The sequence below is a fragment of the Thunnus albacares genome, chromosome 2 (assembly GCF_914725855.1).
Source record: "Thunnus albacares chromosome 2, fThuAlb1.1, whole genome shotgun sequence".
NCBI lineage: Eukaryota > Metazoa > Chordata > Actinopteri > Scombriformes > Scombridae > Thunnus > Thunnus albacares.
This window is the reverse complement of record NC_058107.1, coordinates 21,482,850-21,505,773: the sequence shown is the minus strand read 5'-3', so window position 1 is coordinate 21,505,773 and position 22,924 is coordinate 21,482,850. Positions and strand designations below refer to the sequence as shown.

General features: G+C 38.7%; 1 protein-coding gene across 3 annotated transcripts in view; it reads right to left on the bottom strand.

Annotated features, from left to right (window-relative positions):
- vps13a (vacuolar protein sorting 13 homolog A) overlaps nt 1-21,611 on the bottom strand; it is a 39,785-nt gene extending 18,174 nt beyond the window's left edge. For all 3 annotated transcript variants that reach the window (XM_044372917.1, XM_044372926.1, XM_044372936.1), the window contains exons 1-45: nt 21,441-21,611; nt 20,526-20,569; nt 20,385-20,427; nt 20,207-20,302; nt 19,630-19,731; nt 18,249-18,358; nt 17,960-18,019; nt 17,738-17,797; nt 17,325-17,405; nt 16,804-16,861; nt 16,188-16,315; nt 15,894-16,000; nt 15,577-15,748; nt 15,002-15,064; nt 14,489-14,621; nt 14,192-14,286; nt 13,903-14,045; nt 13,203-13,404; nt 12,996-13,110; nt 11,972-12,108; nt 11,628-11,760; nt 11,224-11,341; nt 10,608-10,746; nt 10,186-10,297; nt 9,876-10,051; nt 9,319-9,475; nt 9,126-9,205; nt 8,943-9,002; nt 8,414-8,612; nt 8,044-8,160; nt 7,692-7,795; nt 7,171-7,338; nt 6,294-6,601; nt 5,993-6,140; nt 5,438-5,609; nt 5,063-5,187; nt 4,782-4,951; nt 3,405-3,661; nt 2,561-2,745; nt 2,284-2,427; nt 1,729-1,938; nt 1,373-1,516; nt 905-1,006; nt 655-807; nt 305-563 (exon numbers count right to left, since the gene is read on the bottom strand). In XM_044372917.1, the coding sequence (XP_044228852.1) occupies nt 305-563; nt 655-807; nt 905-1,006; nt 1,373-1,516; nt 1,729-1,938; nt 2,284-2,427; nt 2,561-2,745; nt 3,405-3,661; nt 4,782-4,951; nt 5,063-5,187; nt 5,438-5,609; nt 5,993-6,140; nt 6,294-6,601; nt 7,171-7,338; nt 7,692-7,795; nt 8,044-8,160; nt 8,414-8,612; nt 8,943-9,002; nt 9,126-9,205; nt 9,319-9,475; nt 9,876-10,051; nt 10,186-10,297; nt 10,608-10,746; nt 11,224-11,341; nt 11,628-11,760; nt 11,972-12,108; nt 12,996-13,110; nt 13,203-13,404; nt 13,903-14,045; nt 14,192-14,286; nt 14,489-14,621; nt 15,002-15,064; nt 15,577-15,748; nt 15,894-16,000; nt 16,188-16,315; nt 16,804-16,861; nt 17,325-17,405; nt 17,738-17,797; nt 17,960-18,019; nt 18,249-18,358; nt 19,630-19,731; nt 20,207-20,302; nt 20,385-20,427; nt 20,526-20,569; nt 21,441-21,540 (5,989 nt within the window). In that variant the 5' untranslated portion in view covers nt 21,541-21,611. The remainder of the gene's footprint in view (nt 1-304; nt 564-654; nt 808-904; nt 1,007-1,372; nt 1,517-1,728; nt 1,939-2,283; nt 2,428-2,560; nt 2,746-3,404; nt 3,662-4,781; nt 4,952-5,062; nt 5,188-5,437; nt 5,610-5,992; nt 6,141-6,293; nt 6,602-7,170; nt 7,339-7,691; nt 7,796-8,043; nt 8,161-8,413; nt 8,613-8,942; nt 9,003-9,125; nt 9,206-9,318; nt 9,476-9,875; nt 10,052-10,185; nt 10,298-10,607; nt 10,747-11,223; nt 11,342-11,627; nt 11,761-11,971; nt 12,109-12,995; nt 13,111-13,202; nt 13,405-13,902; nt 14,046-14,191; nt 14,287-14,488; nt 14,622-15,001; nt 15,065-15,576; nt 15,749-15,893; nt 16,001-16,187; nt 16,316-16,803; nt 16,862-17,324; nt 17,406-17,737; nt 17,798-17,959; nt 18,020-18,248; nt 18,359-19,629; nt 19,732-20,206; nt 20,303-20,384; nt 20,428-20,525; nt 20,570-21,440) is intronic.
- Between the last annotated feature and the right edge of the window lie 1,313 nt (nt 21,612-22,924).

Sequence of the window (22,924 nt, the reverse complement as noted above, 5' to 3'; positions counted from 1 at the left end):
CATACAGTATGTGTTTGGCTTCAGGGTTTACACAATTTTCTTACATTAGAAAAGAGAGAGAGGGGGGTATACAAAGTAAAGTAGGACTGATTGGGTCTGAATGGAATAGCATTCAATTTGCTCGAGAGATCAGAATACAAATTAATTGTTGGGTAAGTCTTGATAAAATTCAGTGTAGGCTTTGTGTTTAACTAGAATGTGTTGGTAGTAAATGTAGTTGCCGATGCTGAAACAACTAATGATTGAATTTTGTATGTGCATACTGCATACAGCATACTGTAATTGCTTATCAAGTGTAACTTACTAGGCTGTATGTAGAAGTCCTTTCCACTCAAGGAGGTCATAGCTGAGAACTGGTCGGAGTCTGTTGTGGTTGAATAGTCCATCCCGAGGGTTTCCCCATCCTGCAGCTCCACTGTGCGGTTGGTGCTCTGCTGGCCAATGGGACAAAACATCTCACTGTAACGGACGAATACTGGCAGGCCCAGGCGGTTTTTCACCACAAAAGGAGCTTGATCCTTCTGAAAGCACTCAGCTGTCTGTTTGGCAGCCTCAGCAAATGCCTGCGGAAGGACAAGAATATGAACATTAACGATAAACATCCACCCATCCTTGGACAGTTTCCTGTTAATGTGATGACAGCCCTTTTCTTACCGTGCCCAGATTACTCAGCATGGCCAGTCCACATTTGGAGAGCGTGATGTTGAGCTGGTCCTTACTGCTGATGACAATGACAGTCTTGTAGTCTGGGATATTGTAATCAACTTCATCTGCACAAATTGTGTGCTTCACTGGCTTCTTCTTCATCTGGTTGCGGGAGAGTAGAAAGTCAGAAACACTGTATGTATGCATGCATGTGTGAGTATAAATATGTGTGCGTGTGCACATGTATGTGTATGAGTACCTTCAGTTTCAGTGTCCAGGGTCTGAAACCATCTCTTGTCTCATCCTCTAAGGGCTCCAGCAGTGGCTCCCACACTCCCATCATCTCATTGTAATAATGAAGCTAAACATAAACATAAAAAAATAAAAATAAAAACAAACAAAACTTCAACAGCCAGCAGGAGCACTAATTCTAGACATAAACAGCTGAAATATGTCTGACCTTGTAGTAAGTTACCATAAACGTCTTAATTATGTCAAAATCTTAGTTAAATCTTAAAAATGTGTCTATAATTCATATTATAATGGAACAACTGATACCAAAGGCACGGAAAAAAATCTGGAAAAATAAATCTAAGTCAAAACATTTCTTTATATTGTAGTGAAAGGTTAAATTTAGGATTAGGACATGGTTCTGGAGTTTAGGATAAAGTTTAGGGAATAAATGTGATACATCAGCCATACACACGTCTGTGCTTGTGTGCGTTACCTCTAAGTTGAGCTCGCTGTGTAAGTTAATGAGTGTGGACCAGTTTTTGACGTTTCCATTGAAGGAGGACTTAGCCAGAAGCATGGGGACTGTACGGTGTCCCACTCCAGCCTCCAGAGTCAGACAGATCGATTTGATGGTCACCTGCAAGGATGGACAGTCCATGAAATATCCCGTTCTTATAAATTAAATAAATTAAGCTGAAATAACTTATTTTGTACACAGAACAAAATACTACTGCAAATTAGATCAAGGGTTTGTGATACTGAAACATACTAAAATAAAAACTGCAAAAAAATCTAAACAACCAGTTCACTGGCTGTATTATGTCATGCAATCAGCGTACTGCGAAATACCTGTAATGACTCTCCCTGTGGTATCAGTGGGACCAGTGACTTTGTGTCTTCATCCCCTTCCTCCTCTAGGAACCAGAGTTTGAGCTCCTTCCAGCCCCGTTTCTCCCACATGTCCACGGGAACGGGACTTTCTAGTTCCTCTGGAGTTTCTGCTGTGGGAGTCAGTGCAGACTGGATTGTGATGACTGTGTTGATGATGATTGGAGATACCTGGACAGAGAGTCAGACAGTAAAGACATAAAGCTGTTTCATACCAATTCCATTGTTAACAGTGAAATTTCAATGTCTAATTATATACATATTGAACTTTCTTTACCTCAAGAGATGAGATAATGTGTTGCCTAACTGTAACAATTATTAGAAAATATGCCTCTTTTAACATCATTATGCTTATCCTTAAACGATATTGACCAGTCAGACAACTACTACAGGAAAGGGACACTTGAAGGGTATCATAATTATCAATTTTGATGAAACAACTTTTTTAACACTTTAATTTGAATGATATGCATTTCCTGAATTTAATTTCCTGCGTAACAATCATGAAGCACTTACCTTCAGTGTCAGAGCATGGATGGACACCTCCATAGCCTGAGGGGAGGTTGGAGACTGCCTACTCTGGAAGAACACCTGACACGGCTGTAGCACTGTGGTCACATTGTTTTTCCTCTTCTCTCTCAAGAAGGGACACGCCACCACCTACAGCAACAACAACAGGCATCCAGACGAACTTTTTATACGCGTTATTCTTAAATGCTGTGACATGTTAATTATTTTATTCTTTCAAAATAATCTACTTTTTCAGGGATACATTAAGACAAAAACACGCAACCTTGAGGTCCTTGATACTAGCAGTCATCTGTGATCCCTCTGCATCACTTTTCATTACTAGTTCACACTGTGTGGTCATCACCAGGGCTGGGGCGTCGGCACGCGTCAAGTCAGCCACAAAGACAATCTCTGGATTTCGCACCACAACATTCATCTCTGTCTTTGATACAACAGCCGGAGCTGCAGCTGAGAGTGACAAGAGAGAAAAAGAGGAAAACATCAGTCCAGGGAGTAAGACAACAGGGTACACTTGATGTCAGATTAATTAAATTCATCCTTAACTTAACTCACACTTATGAACCATATTTTATTGATCTGTTTGTATATCCCATTATGTTGTTGTAGACACAAACTGCACCTGTACACCACATACCGTACCATTTTTTGAAGATAAAGGTTCTATTCCATTCTTCCTGACCACCAAAGTCGGTAAGTGATACCTGGATATGCATTGCGTGCATGCACAGAAGGTCGAGGCATAATATCGACAGAGTCACACATGGGACCTGGGTGAAGCAAGCAACCTGATAAAGGGGCCTGGCACCTAGCAGTCATCTCCTTTTCATCTTCACACCTAACTGCACAGTGTATGTCGTTAGCATTAGCTAGCATCAGTGCTTACTGCTTATGCCATTATGTCTCAACCTTCTGCACACGTGGACAATGCATATCCAGGTAGTACATACCGTCTCTGGCGGTTGTCCAGAATTCATAGAACTTTAGATACATTTGTAACTCATTAAAATTAAACTTTCAATCTCATGCCGCACATTAACAATAAAAAAAAACAAGTTTCAGCTTGTTGAACTCAGCTAACTATATCAAAACCAATACTTTTAACTCACCGGACTCTTTAGATGTGACAGAGGAGTTAATGTTCTTTTTTTCTCCTGATCCAGTACTGCTCTTGGGTTGTGGAACTTGAGTGAAGCCCTGCTGGGTGGCCTTGAGAAAGATATCTGCTACAGTGAGCAGAAACTCCATGCTGGCACACAGGTACACATCCTGCACCACTGTGTCCAAATTGGTGCCATCACGGCCCTGACGGTAGTTGACTTCCACCATCATGTTCTGTTCTGCACCAGGACGCATGGCCATCATCCTGGGGAGGACAGTGCATGGGTTTGGGGGGGGGGGGGCGGGGGGGGGGGTTAAAGAGATCAATGAGAGAAATTCAAAAGACAGGCCAAAGTAAGAGTTAATGCTGGATTCACAGCGGTTACAAATAAACATGCCCACACCGCTGCAATACCTGATTTGGTCTGAATACAGCGTCACAAGTGTCACAAACAGTAAGAGAAAAGGAAGGACATCTAAGAGCAGTGAGTGAAGAATGAATAGTGAATCTCATTCTCTCACATTTTACTGGTCAACAGAACAAAAGAGAAACAACTGCAACTCAGTTGAAAACATCTATTATTTGTCAACCACCATTCAGACACATTATATGTAATTTGTCTGCAATTACTTTCAGACATGATTATTATGTACAGTATTACAAGACTGCAGCGCTCGTCCTATTTTCTTAAAGAACCCATGTGTAGGTTTAGTGGCATCTAGTGGTGAGGTTGCAGATTGCATCCAAATGAATACCCCTCCCTTCACCCTCCCTTCCAAGCGTGTAGGAGAACCTATGATGGCCGCGAAACCCACGAAAAACACGAAAGGCCCTCTCTAGAGCCAGTGTTTGGTTTGTCCACTCTGGGCTATTGTAGAAAAACGGTGGTGCAACATGGCGGGCTCCGTATGTAGACACAATGATTTTTATTTTCAGGAGATTATACACTAATTAAAACATACTTATGAATATTATACTCCATTTCTGCAAAGTCCGTTCTGCTAGATGCCACTAAATTCTACACACTGCACCTTTAAATGATCTTTTTCTACCAGTTTTCTGCTCTTGTCCTGTCAGTACAGTAAGACTGACATGACTTATAGTAGGATCACACTCACTTTGTTGTAATGGCAATAAAGTTAACTCAACTCAGCTTAACTCAACTAACTGCATTACAAAAGCCACAACATCATCTGAGAACAGACAATGACAACATCAATCAAGTTGGCATATGCTGTTGGCATGAATTTTAACAAAATATTTTATTTTCAGGTTGGAGTGTGGGTATTTTTCGTGATACTGTATGATATGCAAGTGTGCAAAACACAAATCTCTGCAAAGACAATGTATGTATGTATACTGTATGTGTGTGTGTGTCCAGTACCTCGGGGTGACCATCTTGATTTTGGGTCTTTTGTCATCTAAAAGACAGGCAGCCAGTTGGACTGAGGCCTTCATGGAGCTGTCGGAGAACATATTGACAGAGGTGGAGATCGTGCCCAGCGTAAACTCTGCCAGCTTCAGCTGCTCATCATGCGAGTCCAACATCTGTATCTAGAGAACGACAAGTACACTGTGTTAGCTAACCAAGACTCATAAAATAAGGATGGACTGGCCTTATTTTATATACTCATCATTTGTGCCTGGTGTGTTTGTGTGCATTACCTCATTCCCATTAGGGCTGTACAGGACCAGCGTCATGGAGTCGAACTTGAAGTATAATTTGAGTGTGGTCTTCAATTTGCTGTTCTTCTGGGTTTCCACAACAGCTGCTATCACCACCGTGTTACCTACAAAGCACATGTTTAAATGTTTAATGGTTTTTGGTTCCAATGGTCTAAAATATTTCCAGTCACAGAAAACATTTGTATATTTCCTAAACCTTCTAGGAGTTTCATGGCTGTGGAAAAGCTGTAGATCCTTAATCTTAACCTATTATACTAAACTGAAATTGCCCAGTTTTAGGACTGACTCATTTGCCCACTAAGTTTTTATTTCATATATCTATAAGACTACAGTATAAAAAGTCTCCCTCCTTACTGCTGGCTGGTCCAGTGGTCCCAGAGCCCTGGGACTCTTTGTTGGATACACAGTCAGAGGAGGGGTCTGTGGTGGATGGAGGAGCTGGAGGGGGAACGGCATCAGACTTCTCTGATAGGTTTTCACTCAGAGTCCTCAGGACCACGGTCATATCATCCTGGCTGAGGAGCAGCTGTTGGGAACAGACAAAAGATATGACAATACTGAGCACTTCTTGATTTAGATTTACCCCCAAACCTAATTTTGGAATCCAATGTCAAAGCAGACAAAAAGGCACACAAAGAGACGGATCGTAGAAGAAAAATGAGCTTTTCTAGGTATTAATAAAATTTTAATATATCCTAATCTGTACACATGTTTATTATTAATCCAATAGGAGTCATTAAACAATCTTCAGACTAAATGAAAAAGAGATGAAGTGACATAAAATGCTCAAGCGAAAAGAATTGTAAAGTACATGTGATATTATACATTGACGAAGTTCGAAAAGAATTAAAACCACCACACTTGCAGTAAATCACTCTCCTCCTCATGCTACCATAAATCACAACTTACACTCATGGGCTTAAGATGAGCAGTGATCTCTATGTCAGGTATGATGTGGTACCAGTTGGATGATAGATTTCTCTGGATTTCCAAGTCAAGGCTGACTGGCATCAACAATTGGGTCTCTCCCTGAAATCTTTCATTTATGTATGTGGTTCTGTGGATGGCAACAACACAATAATTATTAGCAAAGTTACTGAGACATATCTGATTACGGTTACTTTCATTTAGTCAAAATACATTTCAGCATGTAAACATTTAATCACAGTTCATTTTTAATCATAAATCATAAAGATGGCTGGAAACTGACCTGTACATCTTGAGATCAGTCAATCTCACTGTCATTATATCCACAACAGGTGGGATCTTCGCGTCACCTTTAAAGGGCTGCTTAGCAAAACAGTTCTTAACAGACAGTAAGCCGAGATCAGCTACAATGACATTGGTGGAAGAGGATGACTGGGGGAGGAAGATGACAGGCGCATTGAAGTGCACGTTCAGAGCAATCCGTGTGCTCCGCTCTGCCAGTTCCTTCACACCTGACGCTGCCTTTTCTGCAGCCTGGACTGTCACCTCAGCCAGGGCCTCTTTAGCCTCCTGGAAGTTATTGATAAATGCCTGGCAGGAAGAAAGAAGAGGCAAAAAACAGAGAAAGAGTGTAAGAGAGAATTGATAAGCAGTTGGGATGGGAGGGCAACAAAAAAAAAAAAAGTATGTAAAACAACCCTAGAAAGCTGTAAGTGAATGAGTAAGATACTTATCAGGTAAAGACACGATAAACAATCACAAAAAGTCTGTGGATCTTATAGTATATGACATATATGATCTATTTTAATGTAGTCATTACCACTCAAACTCTGGATCAGAACAAGCAATAATACCAGCATTAACACTAGGACTTTGAAGAACTGATCTTCTCTCTCATTCTCTCTCAGAAAACGTTAATATTTAAAAGAAAATTAAAGTTTATCATATGTCATGTTAATTTTTTTAAATATTGATTTTATCATTGCCTTATAAAATAAATTGAAATGCTGACATATTCATGAAATACAAATTCTGCCTAATGAGACTGATACACAAATATACATGTTGGGTTTCACCATGATCATCCCCACAGGTGAGCACAAGAGGAAAATACAAACTGTTAAAACTCTTGGATTATGACGAGGATGTGTGATTCTTACCAGTATGGAGGAGACAAACTTGTTGAGAAAGATGACCTGGATGCATCCAACAGTCAGTGTGACCGCAGTGTCAACTTTAGACATGTCCAGATAGGCGTCTCCTTCTGTTGCATCTGTGTAGTTCACCATGCGGAAGGCAAACACCTCCTTATCTGCTATAGACACGGCCTAAGAAATGAATGAGAGACAATAAGGCACAATTAAAGTGAAGAGAGCGACACTTTTCTTTATTAAAAGTTTGTCTGACTTTGTTAAAAGTTTGTCTGAATACATTTAGTATAAAGAAGGAAACAAAAGTCAGCATCACCAGCATCATCATCAGCTACTATTCTTGCCAACATGGCAAATGCCAAAAACACAAGTAGTTAAAACACAGGAAGAAAAAAAATCTGAATATAGTATTAAATATATAAAATATTATTATTTTCAGAACAAAAAGCCAAGTTAATAGGAGACCGGTAATGCAATAAGCAATAATGCAATTAGTGTAGATTCTTTAAGTGCTTGATGACGGACTTTACCTTCTTGTAAAAGGCGTCTTTGTCACAGTCAAGGATCACGATATTCTTCAAGTTGGCCAGAACCTCCATGTTCTTCTTCCTCATCAGAACCTCAGAAACCAGACCTGGAAAGTTGAGAAAGTTAGACAAAGAGAAAGCACTTCCAATATAATTGCATATTTGCCAAGTGCGACATATGGGGGAACAAATCAGAAAAGTTGTGTCATAAGACAATAAAAGGCTTGTTGTGGTGACACAGTGAACATGCAAAACCATTTACGACAAGACAAGGAATTCGCAAAAAATGAATATCAGCTGAAATAGACAGGAACTTCTGCCTAATGGAGTGAAAGATGTTGCAAGGCTTCCTTACCTTCAATACTGATCTCAGAAATCCTGACTTTCTCTCCTCGAATGAAAACCTTCAGACAGCGGAGATCAGCTCTGATATGCAGATTCACAATGTCTGCAAACTTTGAACTCTTTGAAGCTGTGAAACAAAGTGAAAAGAGAGGAAAAGGGATTAATAAGGATGAAGGAACGATGGCTCTGGAATGTGAAATTTAATGTAGTGTTTTATCATTGATTAATTACAAACATAATTTATCATTTGATATTAATGGAATAAGCCAAATCTAAATTATGAATCATCAAAAAGTACACACTAGCTATCAACTGATCTTACTAATACGGTATATAAATCAAATTACAAAATGTGAGGTAACAGCAGGGTATAACAATACTTTTTTTCTTGGCTACAGTAGTTTCCTCCTTCTTCTCCCCCTCCCTCTCCCCCTCTCCCTCGTCTTCCTCAGGGATGGTGGGGAGCTCCTCCTGCACTCCCTCCTTCTTAGCGGATGGAGGGAGGAGGTTGCTGAGGAAGTTCATGGTGTTTAGGAGAGCCTCCGTATGGAGATGAACGTCCAGGGATGAGAAGGTCACCTGATGGGAAATATTAAATGTTAATGTTAAAAAATGAAGTGGAGTGGCATAATAAAAATGAATCTTTTCTTTTTTGCATTAAGCACAATTATCCTTATATTTATACATATTAATTATTTGACAGAGTCAAGAGAATAAAGTTTGCTTTTAAATATGTAATTTTCATTATCTTCCAGCATTGAGGTCGCACATCATCAGAATACAAAATGTGACACGAAAGTGAAACCTGCACAAACATGCTATAAATTTTCTTAACTGTTATACCCCAGCAGAAAAGAATAACACTGAAGCATCTAGATTTTAATCACTAGTTAGTTGCATTTGTCTCACCTTGATGAGCTGCTCTGTATTGTTGTGTAGAGTCTTAAACTCGGGGCCGTTCTTGTCAGCCTAGAAAAGACACACAATCCTAAATGAGAGAGCCATTTACCACCATTTGGAAAATAATCATTCCGGATACTGTTAATTTGTGGAATTACTGTCTATTATGTCAATGTATAATATCACATGTACTTTAATGTACTCCAGGGTGAGCAGGTCAACCTCCGTGTTGTCTAGAGTGGTGATCAGCTGCACCTGCTTCTCTTCAGAATCTACACAAGGAAATAAATGAAACATGACAAATCAAAACTGCAACCAAGACTCGCCTGTCATTAATTCACAAATGTCTCCTTAACTGGCTGAAGTAAAAGTGACAACTACTGACCCATGTATTCAGGACACTTGAGGCAGATCTCTTTAAGGTAGGTGTTCGATGTCATGTCAAAGGTGTGCAGTTTGAGCTCGGTGCCCAGACCCTCTATGTCCAAATGGAGCACTGTGACCTCCTGACCTCCAGACAGACGACACAACTGGACAGAAAACTAGATGGACAGAGAGGACATAGAGGAGGAGAACATTTAGAGAGACAACAGAAAAGTAGGTAAGAATAATAGGGGTCATAGAAGTAGGGGGAGGAGGAAGAATAGAAGTAAAGAATGTGTGAAAAGATGGGAGTATGAGGCAAAGAAGAAAAATTAGAGAGAAATTAGAGAATTAGATGTCAAACAGAAATAACTGGACAGATGAATAAACAGGTTAACTAAAAACATGTTTTTACAGATGTTGCTGTGCAGATAATAAAGTGAAATTTGGGAGTTTGGATCGATATCAGATTTAAAGGTTCCACGCCTGCATTGTTTCAGTTGTGCATTTGACAAGTGCAGAAGTAAATGCTTGTAAAAAAATTTAAAGAAAATTGAAAGCTATTAGATTTCTTTGTACCTCACTGATTTCAAACTTCATGATGAAGTCAGTCATGTTCTTCTGAGGGTCTTCCTTGATCAGACTTCTTCTTTTGTGCAAGTCTGCATAGCGCAGTGGCATGGGATTGTCTGGGAAGAATGCTTTATCACCGATTGGAGAGCTGGGAGCATCGTAGAATAAATCTTCCTCTGACCCTGAGGGGTTGCAGACAAATCAACACAAACACACACACTGAGTCACATGTTTTACAAGTACACACAGAGCGTATTTAGCACCGTGATTGTGTGTGTGTAGCAGCATGCGAGCTGAAGAGAGAGGAGTGTCTCACCCAGTGAAGTGATGCTGATGGTCTCACATGACTCAAAAATGAGAGAGGAGCGCTGGTCAGCTAAGTTCAAAGGTCTCCTGGGAGTGAGCTGGGGGGTGAACGACTGCTTTGGCTGAGGAGGAAATAACAATAAAACATGAACATCACCTCACTGACTTTATTAAAATCTGATCGTTATTATCACATTGTGGTCATCAATTAATAGTCATCTCATTTTATTACTCCATTCTCTATCCTCTAGTAAGAACAGAAACTATTTATTGTGAAATATGGGCGCAACCGCAGAAACAAATTCTTTTTCTTCCTTCCTGATTTTTTTTTTTTGTTGTTGTTTATTTGCCCCAAACTGTTTTTGTTATTCCATCTAGATCATTTATCTGATCCTCTGGTCTGGGTCACACAGGGGCTGTGAGTGTTCTTACCTTTGGAGTGGAGGATGGACCGGTGCCGCGTGGTCTGCTCTCTGGCAGAGGGATGCTCTCTACCAGCTCCAGAACACTTCGGAGTTTATCATCAGAAATACGAAGAGAAAGCAGAGGAAGCTCTCCAAAGATCTTATACCTGGAACACGTATGCAAACATGGAAGCACAAAGATAAACACACAAACCTACGACCTCTAACTTCAGTCCGCCTAAATCTTAAACATAATATTTGTCACTATAACGCAAGGACCGAAATAACTGGAGGAAAAATGTTAAGAGGCAGTTATATTTGATTTAACAGTTTGCTCAGCTGTATATTGGAAATGAAACTGAAAAGTGCTGTAGCTTTTATTGTTGTGTAGTTTGTCTGAAATGGTATTACAATTGTGAGGCCTTTTGGCATTTTTTCGTTTAAAAAATTATTCTTAATTTCAATGGAACCGGCTAAATAAAAAATAATCATCTGATTCCCAAATCAATGACTACAGATTGTGAAGAAGTGGTTCAATGGGGACCAGAAGGTGACTTTTGTTTTATGTTGTTGTTGCTTATTTAATTTATTTATCAGTGGGCCTCTTACTGTTGTGCAGGTGAAAGAAAACACTTCATACTTACTTTGCCATGCGTGAGTCTTTGACAACCATCGCTCGGCTGAACACCACTTTAAGATCCACTGGCTCTAGGATGTGGAGCGGTGACTGTTTCTGCTTACGGGCCATTTTCCAGTCGCCATCTATCACACAAAGTAAATGTTTTACATTTAACTTACAAAACAATTATTACACACACATAAAAACAATCTTGTTGGAGGGATGTACATGTATGATGATATCCCTCTCCCAACACCAAACATACAACATTTTTAGTCAATATATTTTGATGCCAATGTGTTATCTTATTTGTTATCTTTGTTTGCTGGACTGACAAGAAGAGTTGACCTCTTCTTTACATGCATTTTCTAAATAGTTTTCTTTGTATTGATTGTGTTCACACCATAATGCACTTGCTCTCGTGTGTACCTGGTTTGCTATAAAGGAACTGCAGGTTGCTAAGCTGTATGTCAAAGCTATCGTATGCTCTGGACATGATGTCTTCAATGTTGCTGGAGTACGCTGACAGCTGAGGTAGATGCTTCCTGCTCTGACTGGACATCTGAAAACACAACAAAATTATATTTTTAAGAAACTAAAATGTGAAGCCTTCTCATGAAAAAAAGGATGCCTTCCTTAATTGTTTTTTTCTTAACCATGATACTCATAATTTTCACTCCATGATAAAAAAAAAAAAACACCAGCAAGTTTCAGATTTTAGCACAATCTTGGGTCAGATTTTCAGCCCAGTGTCAGACTTCCCACTTCCTGACCTTGAAATGTCCAAGATCCAGCAGCACGATGTTCTGAGTTGCATTGTAGAAACCGGTCTGTGGAATGATGACGTAAGAAGCCATCAAGTTCACCTTCAGGTCGAGAACTTTCTGGGTTTCGATCACATACATTAGACCTAAAAAACAAACAACCAATAATTAACTTATCAATCATAGCCACAACAAGCTGAACAGCAAATAACAGCAACGATAGATTTGTTTTTTGATCAAACAGAGCAAACTTCTGTAACCTGACTACAATTATTTCAATTTTTTTATGATGATGGTGAAAATAAATCCTAATAAAGTTTATCATCAAGCACTATGGTCATTATCATATTTGTAATATATATGTAATATTATCACAAATATACTAGATAGACAATTAACTTTTTTATTGATAAGATTAAATCATCTCAAACATCATTAAGTGTTTTAAAAAGGAGAGAAGTTGGCTTTGCTTTGTACATTTCCACTTCAGTCATAGGATAGGACGCCTACTACTTATTTTTGATTGCATTCTCAGATTACAGTAATTGATCTACAATAAACACAACAGGGTAAATGAGGGCACTTGTTTAGGTATTTGTTTACTTTAGATGGATGGAAAACCTTCCAGTAAATCATTTACTCATTTTGTATCAGATTTGGGTCCAGCAAAAACTGTTACTTTGTTAACTTCAGTAAAAGTCAATAATGAAACGTATTTTAAATATTCATCCCTAAATTGCAGTATGATATAAGATTGATATCCTGATGTCTTGTTGAATGTGATGAACTGGAGTGCATTATGCCACCGTAAAAATAGAAGCTCAAAATGTCAGGAAACAATCAGTTTCAAGAAAATAAACAGGAAAACAACAATTTAACTGAGCGGCTGAGACAAGACGTCTGTGTGTAGATACATGAAAAAATGAAAATGGTCCAGGAAAAGCAAAGATGGAGGAATGTAAACAACAGAGTCGGGATCAGGCTTTAAATCTACTCCTGATATGCGGTAGGTGATTGTACATGTGCAACTAACCAGTGGCTGTGCGGTCTCGAAACTGCTCCAGTTTCATCAAGGTCGCATTGGTGAGCTCATCCAGCTGCAGGTCATCAGGAGGCATGAAGAAGGCTGACATGCCGTTCACTGTTATCTAAACAGACACACCCACAAAGAATAGATTTGACTTGTGCCCCTTTCAGTTTTATCTTGCTCATAAATGAGACACTGACAGACATCACTCACAGCATCATAGATTATTTCCAGCGGCTGTGATTCCACATGGAGACGCTGATTGGCACTCTCATCCAACGGGTTGGTCTCAAATAGAATACTAAGCAGCGGGGTCCCTGTTCCTGTAGCCGCCTTCCTTGATGACAGGAGGGTGGGTGCAGGCCGGTTACTGGCCAGACCTGTGACCTCAAACAAACTGAGCTTGGCTGTGAGTCTGAGAAAAAGGAGAAAGGAAAATAAATGTCAGTGACACCAATGCCAGAATGCTTAGGAGGAGATATTATTAATGGGAGCAAAAGGGTGGACCCTATATTGCCAAGTATCCACTATGCTGAAATAAATGGATGCCACTTGTAGCAGAGTCTACACTCCCACGCATGAAAACAACGTTTCCTTACAGGGATTTGCTGTAAATGAATAGTGTTGTTTTTTTAATCTACTAAACTGTAAGTAAAACCGCAAACTGCTTCTACTGGTTCTAGCGATAATTTACTAATCACAGTCCTTCTTTAAAATATTTTATTTCATAGATTTTTTATTGAATTTTTAAACAAACACAATGAGAAGGGCTTGTGCTCAATGCTTTTTTTTTAAACAAAATGAACTAAAATGAAAAACTTGTACTTGCACTGGAGACAGACTCTTAAAACATACAGAGCATACTGTTAATACCATGGAGAACACCTCTAAAAATTAATAAATGATGACAAACTTGAGGGCTTGTGCTCCAGGTCTCTGAGTGAGGGTGGACATGAGCTCTCCCACAGTCAGCCTGATGATTTCATTTTTGTCCTTGTTGTCTTTGATGGACACAGAAAGCTTCTCCATGTGGAAGTTGACCTTCATGTCCTCAAACTATAACGAAAATACAAACAGTATTTGACAGTATCTGATACAGTATTCATATTTTGATCAGAGGAGTATTGTTTAAGTGGGGTGGAGAGCCAATAGGAAGTGTATTATTAGTTGACAGGTGGGTGTTGAGGAGGGAAGTGACTCACATCCTTTGGCAGATTGGGATTGGCGGCAGTCTCACTGTATCCAATGGCAGTGTAGAGTTTGGCTTTCTCAGCAGAGGTTAACAGCTCATCAAAACCTGATGATGAGTGACAGGAGATGACATGAAAAGGCATGAATTTGAAGAATAAGAAAAACATCAGCTAACACTCTTGACTATTACTACAAAAATATACTGAGGCCGTTGGCTTTTGTCCTGTTTGCCACATGTGCATATTCTCTATTTGCAGGTCTTGCTGTTTTTCTACAGTATGTCCTGATGTCTATTTTCTACATCTTACCTCCAGTCTTGACCTCTTTTTCTTCTGTATCAGGCTCTCCTCCCCAATTCCACATCCAGCTTAACCAACCCTGAGACTGCTCTTCCTCCATCTTCATCCCTGGACGGTAAATACGCAGGCCTGCCTTGCTAGCCTGGGAAGAAAAACACAAGTCAGGAGATCGAACTGTTGTACCCCATGAAAACTAATGAGAAATCCACTAATTAGTGTACTACACTAATTGTACAAAATGTTTTTCATATGTTGGTGGTACTTTGGTAGCAGTGTGGACAGTATTATGGCTAATCTTACTCTTTTTTTCTTAAATCCACAGGCATACATGGGAAAATATTAACCATTTTTTCTGTAGTGTTGTAAATTTTAATTCTGGAGATATAAACATTGGAAGGACATTAACAGTTAAGCTAAACACACATTAAAGTGTTACAATATTACTGCCATTACAGTTTATACAACAAATACAAAGTGAATGTAAAAAGTGACGGTGCACACTGCAGGTGAGACAGAGCTTACCTCCACCTCAGCCTGCTGTCTGGCCAACGTGATGTTAAAAATATCCAAAGTCTTCTCATGTTCCTGAGAACAGATACAGGATAAATTGATTAGGCCTTTTAGCAGCTTATGCTACTCCTTGCAGGAATGCATCCATTACTCAATGTCCATTATTAATCACATCACGAAATGATGATGCTTGCAGATCAGAGGAGAGACAGAGAAAAAGACCACACCTTTTGCTTAAGGTGGCTTGAGATTCGATGTTGTGTTTCTCTGAAATATAACATCAACCTCAAATGTAGTTCAATCAATCACTTTAAACAGTTTAACAATTGATAAGTGGGTAAGTCATTATGGCTAGAGATAGTGGTCGATAGTGGTAATAATATCTGGAGCTATCTTTCATTCTGTCCATAGTTGAAATGTGTTGAAGTGTTAGTGATAACAGTGGGCAAGGAGACATCTCTATAGTGCCCCTTTTCAATTGCAAAGTCATGAGGTTCCTCTCCACAACCTTGTTTCTTTACAAAGTCCATCTATATGTCCATTTCTGTCCTCCTCCTGCATCCCTCTTCACTTTCCCACAGTCCCACCTCTAGTTGCTTGAGAAGCTCCTCGCTGGGTTTCTTGCTGGTGATCTTGGTCTTGTAGAGCTCCCGGTAGCGTTTCACCATGACCCTGTGTCGACGAATGTGCTGCCATGACCACATGTGGAGACGAGGCTTTATATCCACCTCCAGGATACCTGTGATCACATAGTGCCACCTGGATGGTAGGAACATAAACAGTAACAGCTTTACAACTCTCATGGTGGTAAAATGACAAAAGTCAGAATTATAGTTACGTGGATTAAGTCTGATAGATGTTTATATTTACAGCTGTGGCATTCAAGATCAAAGTGTTTTCTTACCATATGCGGGCATTCCTGTGGACATGGACCACAGGTCTGTACTTCCTGTACGGCAGGTTCCGTGACATCATATCCACTGAGCCCAGCAACTCGAGGATGCTGATGTACTGGAGGGAGATAAAATCAGCAATTACTCAATGGCACCAAGTGCTAACAGAGGTGATGTTATCATTGCTAAACAACACCGTCTTTAATTATTTGCCCTTTGGAAATCTGTTTTAATTTTCATTAAACATTAGCCAGGATTTTACACAGACAGGTTTATAAATGACACACGCAGACACATATTCCTACCTGGGGTCTGTTAAGTTCGATGGCCACCTCACTGAGATTGACCATCAAGTCCACTTTAGGAGAGGAGAAGTCCACATCTGACCTAGGATTCATGCGAAGTTTAGCATGCGCTGAGATGGGACAAAAAACTGTGGACCAGCAAAAAGAAAAAATGTCAAACTAGGCATAATGTTTCCATGAAGTTATGGGCTGTAGTTGGCTTAATTTTTGTATCAGCAAATGAAAATGTAGTTTTGTGGGATATGAACACTGTAAATGTTTTCCTTTAGCAAGGTTAAATCTTCAAGAATCTGTGAACTCATGCCTACGATTGAAACTAAAAACACAATCTGTTCAAATGTGATGAAAATCTGTTCAAATGTGTTGGTGGTGGTGATTCAAGCTGTGTGATTCACACAATGTTTCAGGGACTGCACTGCATTACATATCCAGTACCAAATGCTCTCATTATTTATTTGCTCATTCTATAGTATTTGCAAAATACTGATTCATTCATGACAAGTAACATGTGGCTTTAGGTGGGTTTCATTGGGTGGTCTGAACAAAATTTTAAAAGTGAGCGTGTTAAAAGACGAAGTGTAAAAATGTGAATAAAGGATGACGGTGCGACACTCACTGAAATCATGGCTGACAGAATGAGAGTTGTGGATTTCCATGCTGCTCTTGAGACATCGCTATAAAAAGACACAGGAAGAGGAGCTTCATTTATATTTTACCAGTTTTCTTTACTCTTTATTTTCATAACCCCGCAACATCTCTTTTCTTAACTACTTTAACAACATGCGAAGAAATGAAAAATCATGAAATCACATTCACACATTAACACTTTTACACATTAATTCTATATGTATGGCAAGGGACAAGCATTTGTGGATTAAATGAATGATTAACAAAATCGGCATTAATCTTACAAGCATTTTTATAATATCTGCAGCAAAGTCTGAGTCAATTATGGTAAAGGCTTTAAAAGGACTTGAGAAAAAGGCCGTTCATATTGTGACTGTTATTATGAAACTGCTTTTCTGGTTGTTTCTTCAGCCTTACTAAGAGAATAAGACAGACAATGACATTGATAAATCCGGGTTGGATAGTCCAGATGGAGACCAGGTAAAACACAGTAATAACAAGGTGACTCACCAAAGCCTCATCTGCACTGTGATTGGAGTAGAGGACTGAGTTGACATTCCAGTAAGCAAACAAGTTGTCTAACTGAACCAACTGTGAAGAAAGAAACCACAAAGCAATTAGAGCAGTGCAGCTGCTTGTCACTATGACAAGCAGAGCTGACAGTGCACAATGACATATAAAGTATGTATCAGGGCCCAAAGGTAGCTTATAACGAATTAACACGTGTTCTTAAAATGAGTGCTGACAAACCCTTTCCACAGAGATGAACCGACTGGTTCAAATTGCAATACATGTACTTCAAACAGTTCAATAAGAGAGTTTCTCAGTTTACACAGGATGCGTTTGATATTCCCAATTAAATATAAATGCATAGTCTGTAAAGTACAGATATTACTGTCAGATAAAATGTTTGAATTTCTTACCTTGAAAAAAAGCTTTGCATTCTCATCCAAAAGGCTGGGATTCCAGTTTTTATCAGATGTCTATATGGTCAAACAAAAAGTGAGATACAGGGGCCTTAATGAGATTACTTTAATTTTTTTTTACACATGTATAATTATGTTTTGCTTTGATGTTTCAATTGTTAATTAACAACAATTTAATACAGCATATAATCTGATATTAGAGGCATTACAACACATTACCTGAAGGCTGAGGTTTTTAAGTGACACTCCAAATGACAAAGGACAGTTTGGATTAGTGACCTGTGGAGAGGAGATGGGAGGAGGTAGAGCTAAAGTCTTTAGACTGCTTAAGATTACACTTACTCTGCTTGATCTGTATTGTCAGTGTTGTGGGGAACATGAAAGTGCAACCAACTCTCGTTCCCTTTGTTTATCACTTACTGCTTAATCTACAAACACAAATTTGAGTAATTTTGAATTTTAGTTTTGTCACATATACACACCATGGTAACTCAGCCTGAATACTCACATCATCTTCATAGCGTACGTGGATGTTAGAGATCTTGACTTGCACATTTTTGATGACCTGAGTGACAAGCTTTTCCACAAAGGTGTCCTGCTTCTCTAGCTTGGGGTCTTCTGTCAAACAAAAAAAAAAAAGAAGAAAAAAAAAGAAGAATATGAGACGTGATCTGGTCCTGCAGATTTTCTGATGTATTGACTCACTAACAATGATTATTACTTACTGTATGCTGAAATAACCTTATTGTATATCTATATACAGTAACAGTCAAAAGTTTGGACAAACTTTCTGCTGGCACCATCTTTTAAGTTTTAGTAATGTTTTTCACCAACAGCACCAGCAATTACTTTTGACTGTTTTGTTTACTCTTCCTCATTTCTTCTAAGGTTCCAAAAAAAACCAAACACAAGACTTGTTTTGTCATTGCATCAACAACTCATAAATGATTGTGACTGTAGATAGTAAGTGAGAATGTGAGAAAAAACAATAATTAGACTAGATTGAACATTAGTTTCTACACTATTCCTAATTAAGAAATATTGTAATGTGCAAACTTTCCTTATTTTAGGATGTTATCAAGCAGTGAATGAATTTTTGTGTAATAGGACTGTCAGAAGTCTTATGATGCATTCTTTGAAGCATGACTACTGATGCTGAAATGTCATTCAGCTCTACCTGACAGACTAATTTGCATTTGTTTATTAAAAATTTGCATGCTTTGAAGGGAAACAGTCTTCATACTAATACAGTACAGTAATTAGCATTAAAATATATACATCAGCTTTACAACAATAAACATACATATAAACCATCTTATTGTTAATATTTGTAGTTCTGGGGCAGAAACTGAGCTGGTCTGGTAAATGTAAAGTCACAGTATATTTTACCACTAGAACACCAAAACTTACATGGTGTTTTATTTATACATTTCTTTTAGTATTCACAGAAGCATACAACGGACAGACTTGTTGGTAACAGTCTCACACAAAACAGCTCTGGTCAGTGTATTTTATCTCATTGGTGTTAAACCGCAGAAAATCAAAAGTGTAAAAGCGGTAGCTGCTTCAGAAACAATACAGGAACTCAAAGCAGATATACCATAACCACAATGACTTCAAATCTCTGCTTCTGCTATTTTGCTGCATCTAACTCTATATAATCTTGCTTTTTCTGCTTTTTAGTGACCGCTGCTACCCTTTTGGTGACCTCAACTAACAGAACTGATTACTACTGGCCTTTCTCTTTTACAACTTAGCTAAGAATGTCTCTGAAACCTGTAAAACAATTTGCTGAGAAAATGTAAACAGACACAAATATGTGAAACACACACACACGTTTACACACACACACACTCACACACTTCATAAAATCCAACTTGAATCCTAACCTTGCTCTGCAGCCTTCAGCTTTGTCTCCTCTATCCTCTGTAGCTCCCTCTGACGAGCCTCCTGCAGCTGCTTCTCCTCCTTTTCTGCGTCATACTTTATACCTGAAAAAGAACGTTGTGCATTAAAATGTTTATCGGTCTGTATATCTCACAGAACAATGACATATACAGAGGGTTAAGCTTGAGTTTCCTGTTTGTCCTGAGAAGTACTTTAGGGTCATGAATAAGTGAGAGACCTCCTTTGTCTGACTACAGTGTTACACTATGTTGTGTCTGCTAATACTGAGGCTTATTCATTAGACTGAATTTGATATAATGATGTTGTTGATGAATGATGTTTTTAATGTGTTAGGATGATTTTTTTTAAAATAAAATATATGTCATTAAAATTATAATGGGTTTTTGATTTTTTTGTAAAATGAGTAGACTAATCATCTTAACACATGTAGCAGATTATGTTTAAAGCATGTCTCTACTGAAACAGAGAGAATTGACAGTACACATTATGATTTCTTTGAGGAGTACTAATATCTCTGTAATTCTTTTGTATTGAGCGAGATGTAGACTGTGTTCTTACTTGCTGTGGGGACTATGAGCAGATAGACACCATCCAGTGTCGCTTCCACAGACTGGGTGTAGAGGTTTTTCCATGGAATCTTTAGCTCCAGTCGTCCTATTCAAAGACACAAAAAGTGAGAGATGTTCCTTTGCACCAAAGGAAAGGAGACAGACAGGGACAGTAACTGCAGTCTCACCTATGTGTCCAGCTCTCACTTTAAAAGGAATATCAAGTTGACTCTGCAAGAAACGAACAATAAATTATGGTAATACAAATCAATCACTATTGCCAGACTGTATTGACCATTTGCTTACTTGCGCATTTATTTGCAACTTACCAAGGCATTTTCCTTTATTTCAAGATTTGTAAGAATAGCATCACCTGTGATGAAAGGAATACTTGTTTACTGATTGTTACTATGTACACTCTGATAAGCAAAAAAGATTAGTACTGTTATAAGGCTCCTAAAAATCAGTCCTATTTGAAGAAGAGACCTTTGGCCTTTGTCTATTGACTTACGGGGAATGTCAACCCTCGAGGCTATGGAACACATATATTATTTAAGTCATTCATGACGCATCAATCATTACCATAAGCCCCAAGAGAAACACTATGCAGTGTGTGTGTGTATCTACATTTTACATACTTAACATCTAGGGCGCAAAGTCTGAAATCCTCCTTTATCACTACAGTTATTGAAAGAAGCAGATATCAAGCAGTGGTAATAGAGGTCTGGTAAAACACTGGAATTCACTGTGATTTAGTTGGTTGTGCTACAAGTTGGGACATGTTTTGCAGTGGCACTCTGAAGCCTTTCTGTTAATCCTTTCAGTTTGCCTGGTGTTTCACAGAGCTGTCAGTATGTTCAGCATGTGACGTTCTGGTCGAGCTTGTTAAATAAAACACTGTGGCGAGTCATAACCTCGCTGTGTGAAAGGGTGTGACCATGAACTTCTCGTTTATCTCTCAACTCGCATGAATGCAGTTAGCAAACAGCCTTTCACTAGCAAGTCAGCTAACATAAATGTGAACACAGATGTCAGACATTATCAATGCTGCTTGATCTATCCAGCAACTAATATTCAGCTGCGCTATCTAGCACACACTGGACAGCTTATTAACTCGATGTTGGGGCGGATAAACTGACACTGACAGCTGAGGGAGCCTCTTCTCACACGCCTAGTGGCTAACGTCAATTAGCATTTGCTAGCTAGTTCGGCTGCACTAAAAATACAAACACAAGTTCAGTTACCTCCCCATATGCCGAGTTTAAGCTGTGAGCTGTCAAGGTTGACAACGTAGTCCCCTAAAAATCTGTTGAGGACGTCTACCACCACGCTTTCGAAGACCATTTTGGCGTTTTCTATCTGTTTGTCACCATGTTTACATTCTGTCTCGCTTTGCTCAACGTCAGATTAGGACGCCGCGGTGGGCGGAGCTCTGACGTCACGTCATCCAGGTCTGGTTACCTTCAAACGTTGGTGCAACACCCGGAAACAGAGGAGTAACGTGTTTTTATGGAGACATTATGAGATGTGCTTTTTGGTGTGTACAATTTTGATTTCAAACATAAGCAACAGTAAATATATTTTATTCATAGAATTGCCTAATTATATACCATATCATACCCCCCTATCTCTCCAAAATTAAAACCATCATTTATGTTACTCTTCATCAAACCAAACAGTACATTGGCACAATTAAATCTGTAAACACAACACAACAAGCAGCAACGAGTTGTTAAATTTAAAGCTGCTTTTTTATGTTCTTATGTGAGGACATTCACTGGCCTCTACTGTCATCAAGTCAGTATCATCATCATCAGTTTTATTTGTATAGCCCAATATCATAAATCACAAACCTGACTCAGGGGGCTTTACAATCTGTACAGCACTCTGTCCTTAGACAAACTAAACAAAGTTATAAAGAAAAACCCTCAACAAACAAGTGAGGTTTTTTTTCAGCCTTACCGTGGAACAGCCAGCAGCCCTTCTTATCCAGTAAGAGGGCACTTGTAGTGCAGAGGGGCCTGGCCATAATAGCTTGAGTGTCAAGAGTAAAATTTTGAAATAATCTGTGATGGGGAACCAATGGAGAAAATATGGCAGGAAACCAATATCATTAGTATTAGTATTTTGAGAATCCAGTCATTTTATTGCACTAAGGAATTCATAAAACTACATAGTTTATGATGAGTATTATTTACAGAAGCATTACAAGGCACTGAAGAGGGAATGTTTTCATCATCACTCTGTGATTTTTAATATTGAAAACATCATTACAGTTAGAGTACATTAAAGTGAAATGAAAGTAAGAACAAGTCCATCCTTGACTAGTTTAACATTTATCTTCTTGGCCACTTGGGTGCAGCAGAACATCTGTAAACACAACAGTTCTTATAATGAATGCTTTAGCAAATAATTGTTTTTATTCTCAGTAGGTTCTTTCTTATATGAGTGACACCTTTCACATTACACATAGACATTTGATCCATTGTTAATATAAAAATATTGTTTTTTTTTAATCATTCATGATATTAGTGCAGCATTAATTACTACCAGGGTGTATTTACAGTACATATACAGTATACTGAATATGTACATAAAACTTGGTCTTATGGCCTTATGTTTCAAATGACTTGTTCATGATTCAAGTGTTAAAATGAATTAAAATGAATATGAAAATAGGTATGAAAAATTAATGTAACCTGCAAAAGAAATAAGTCATAATTTTACT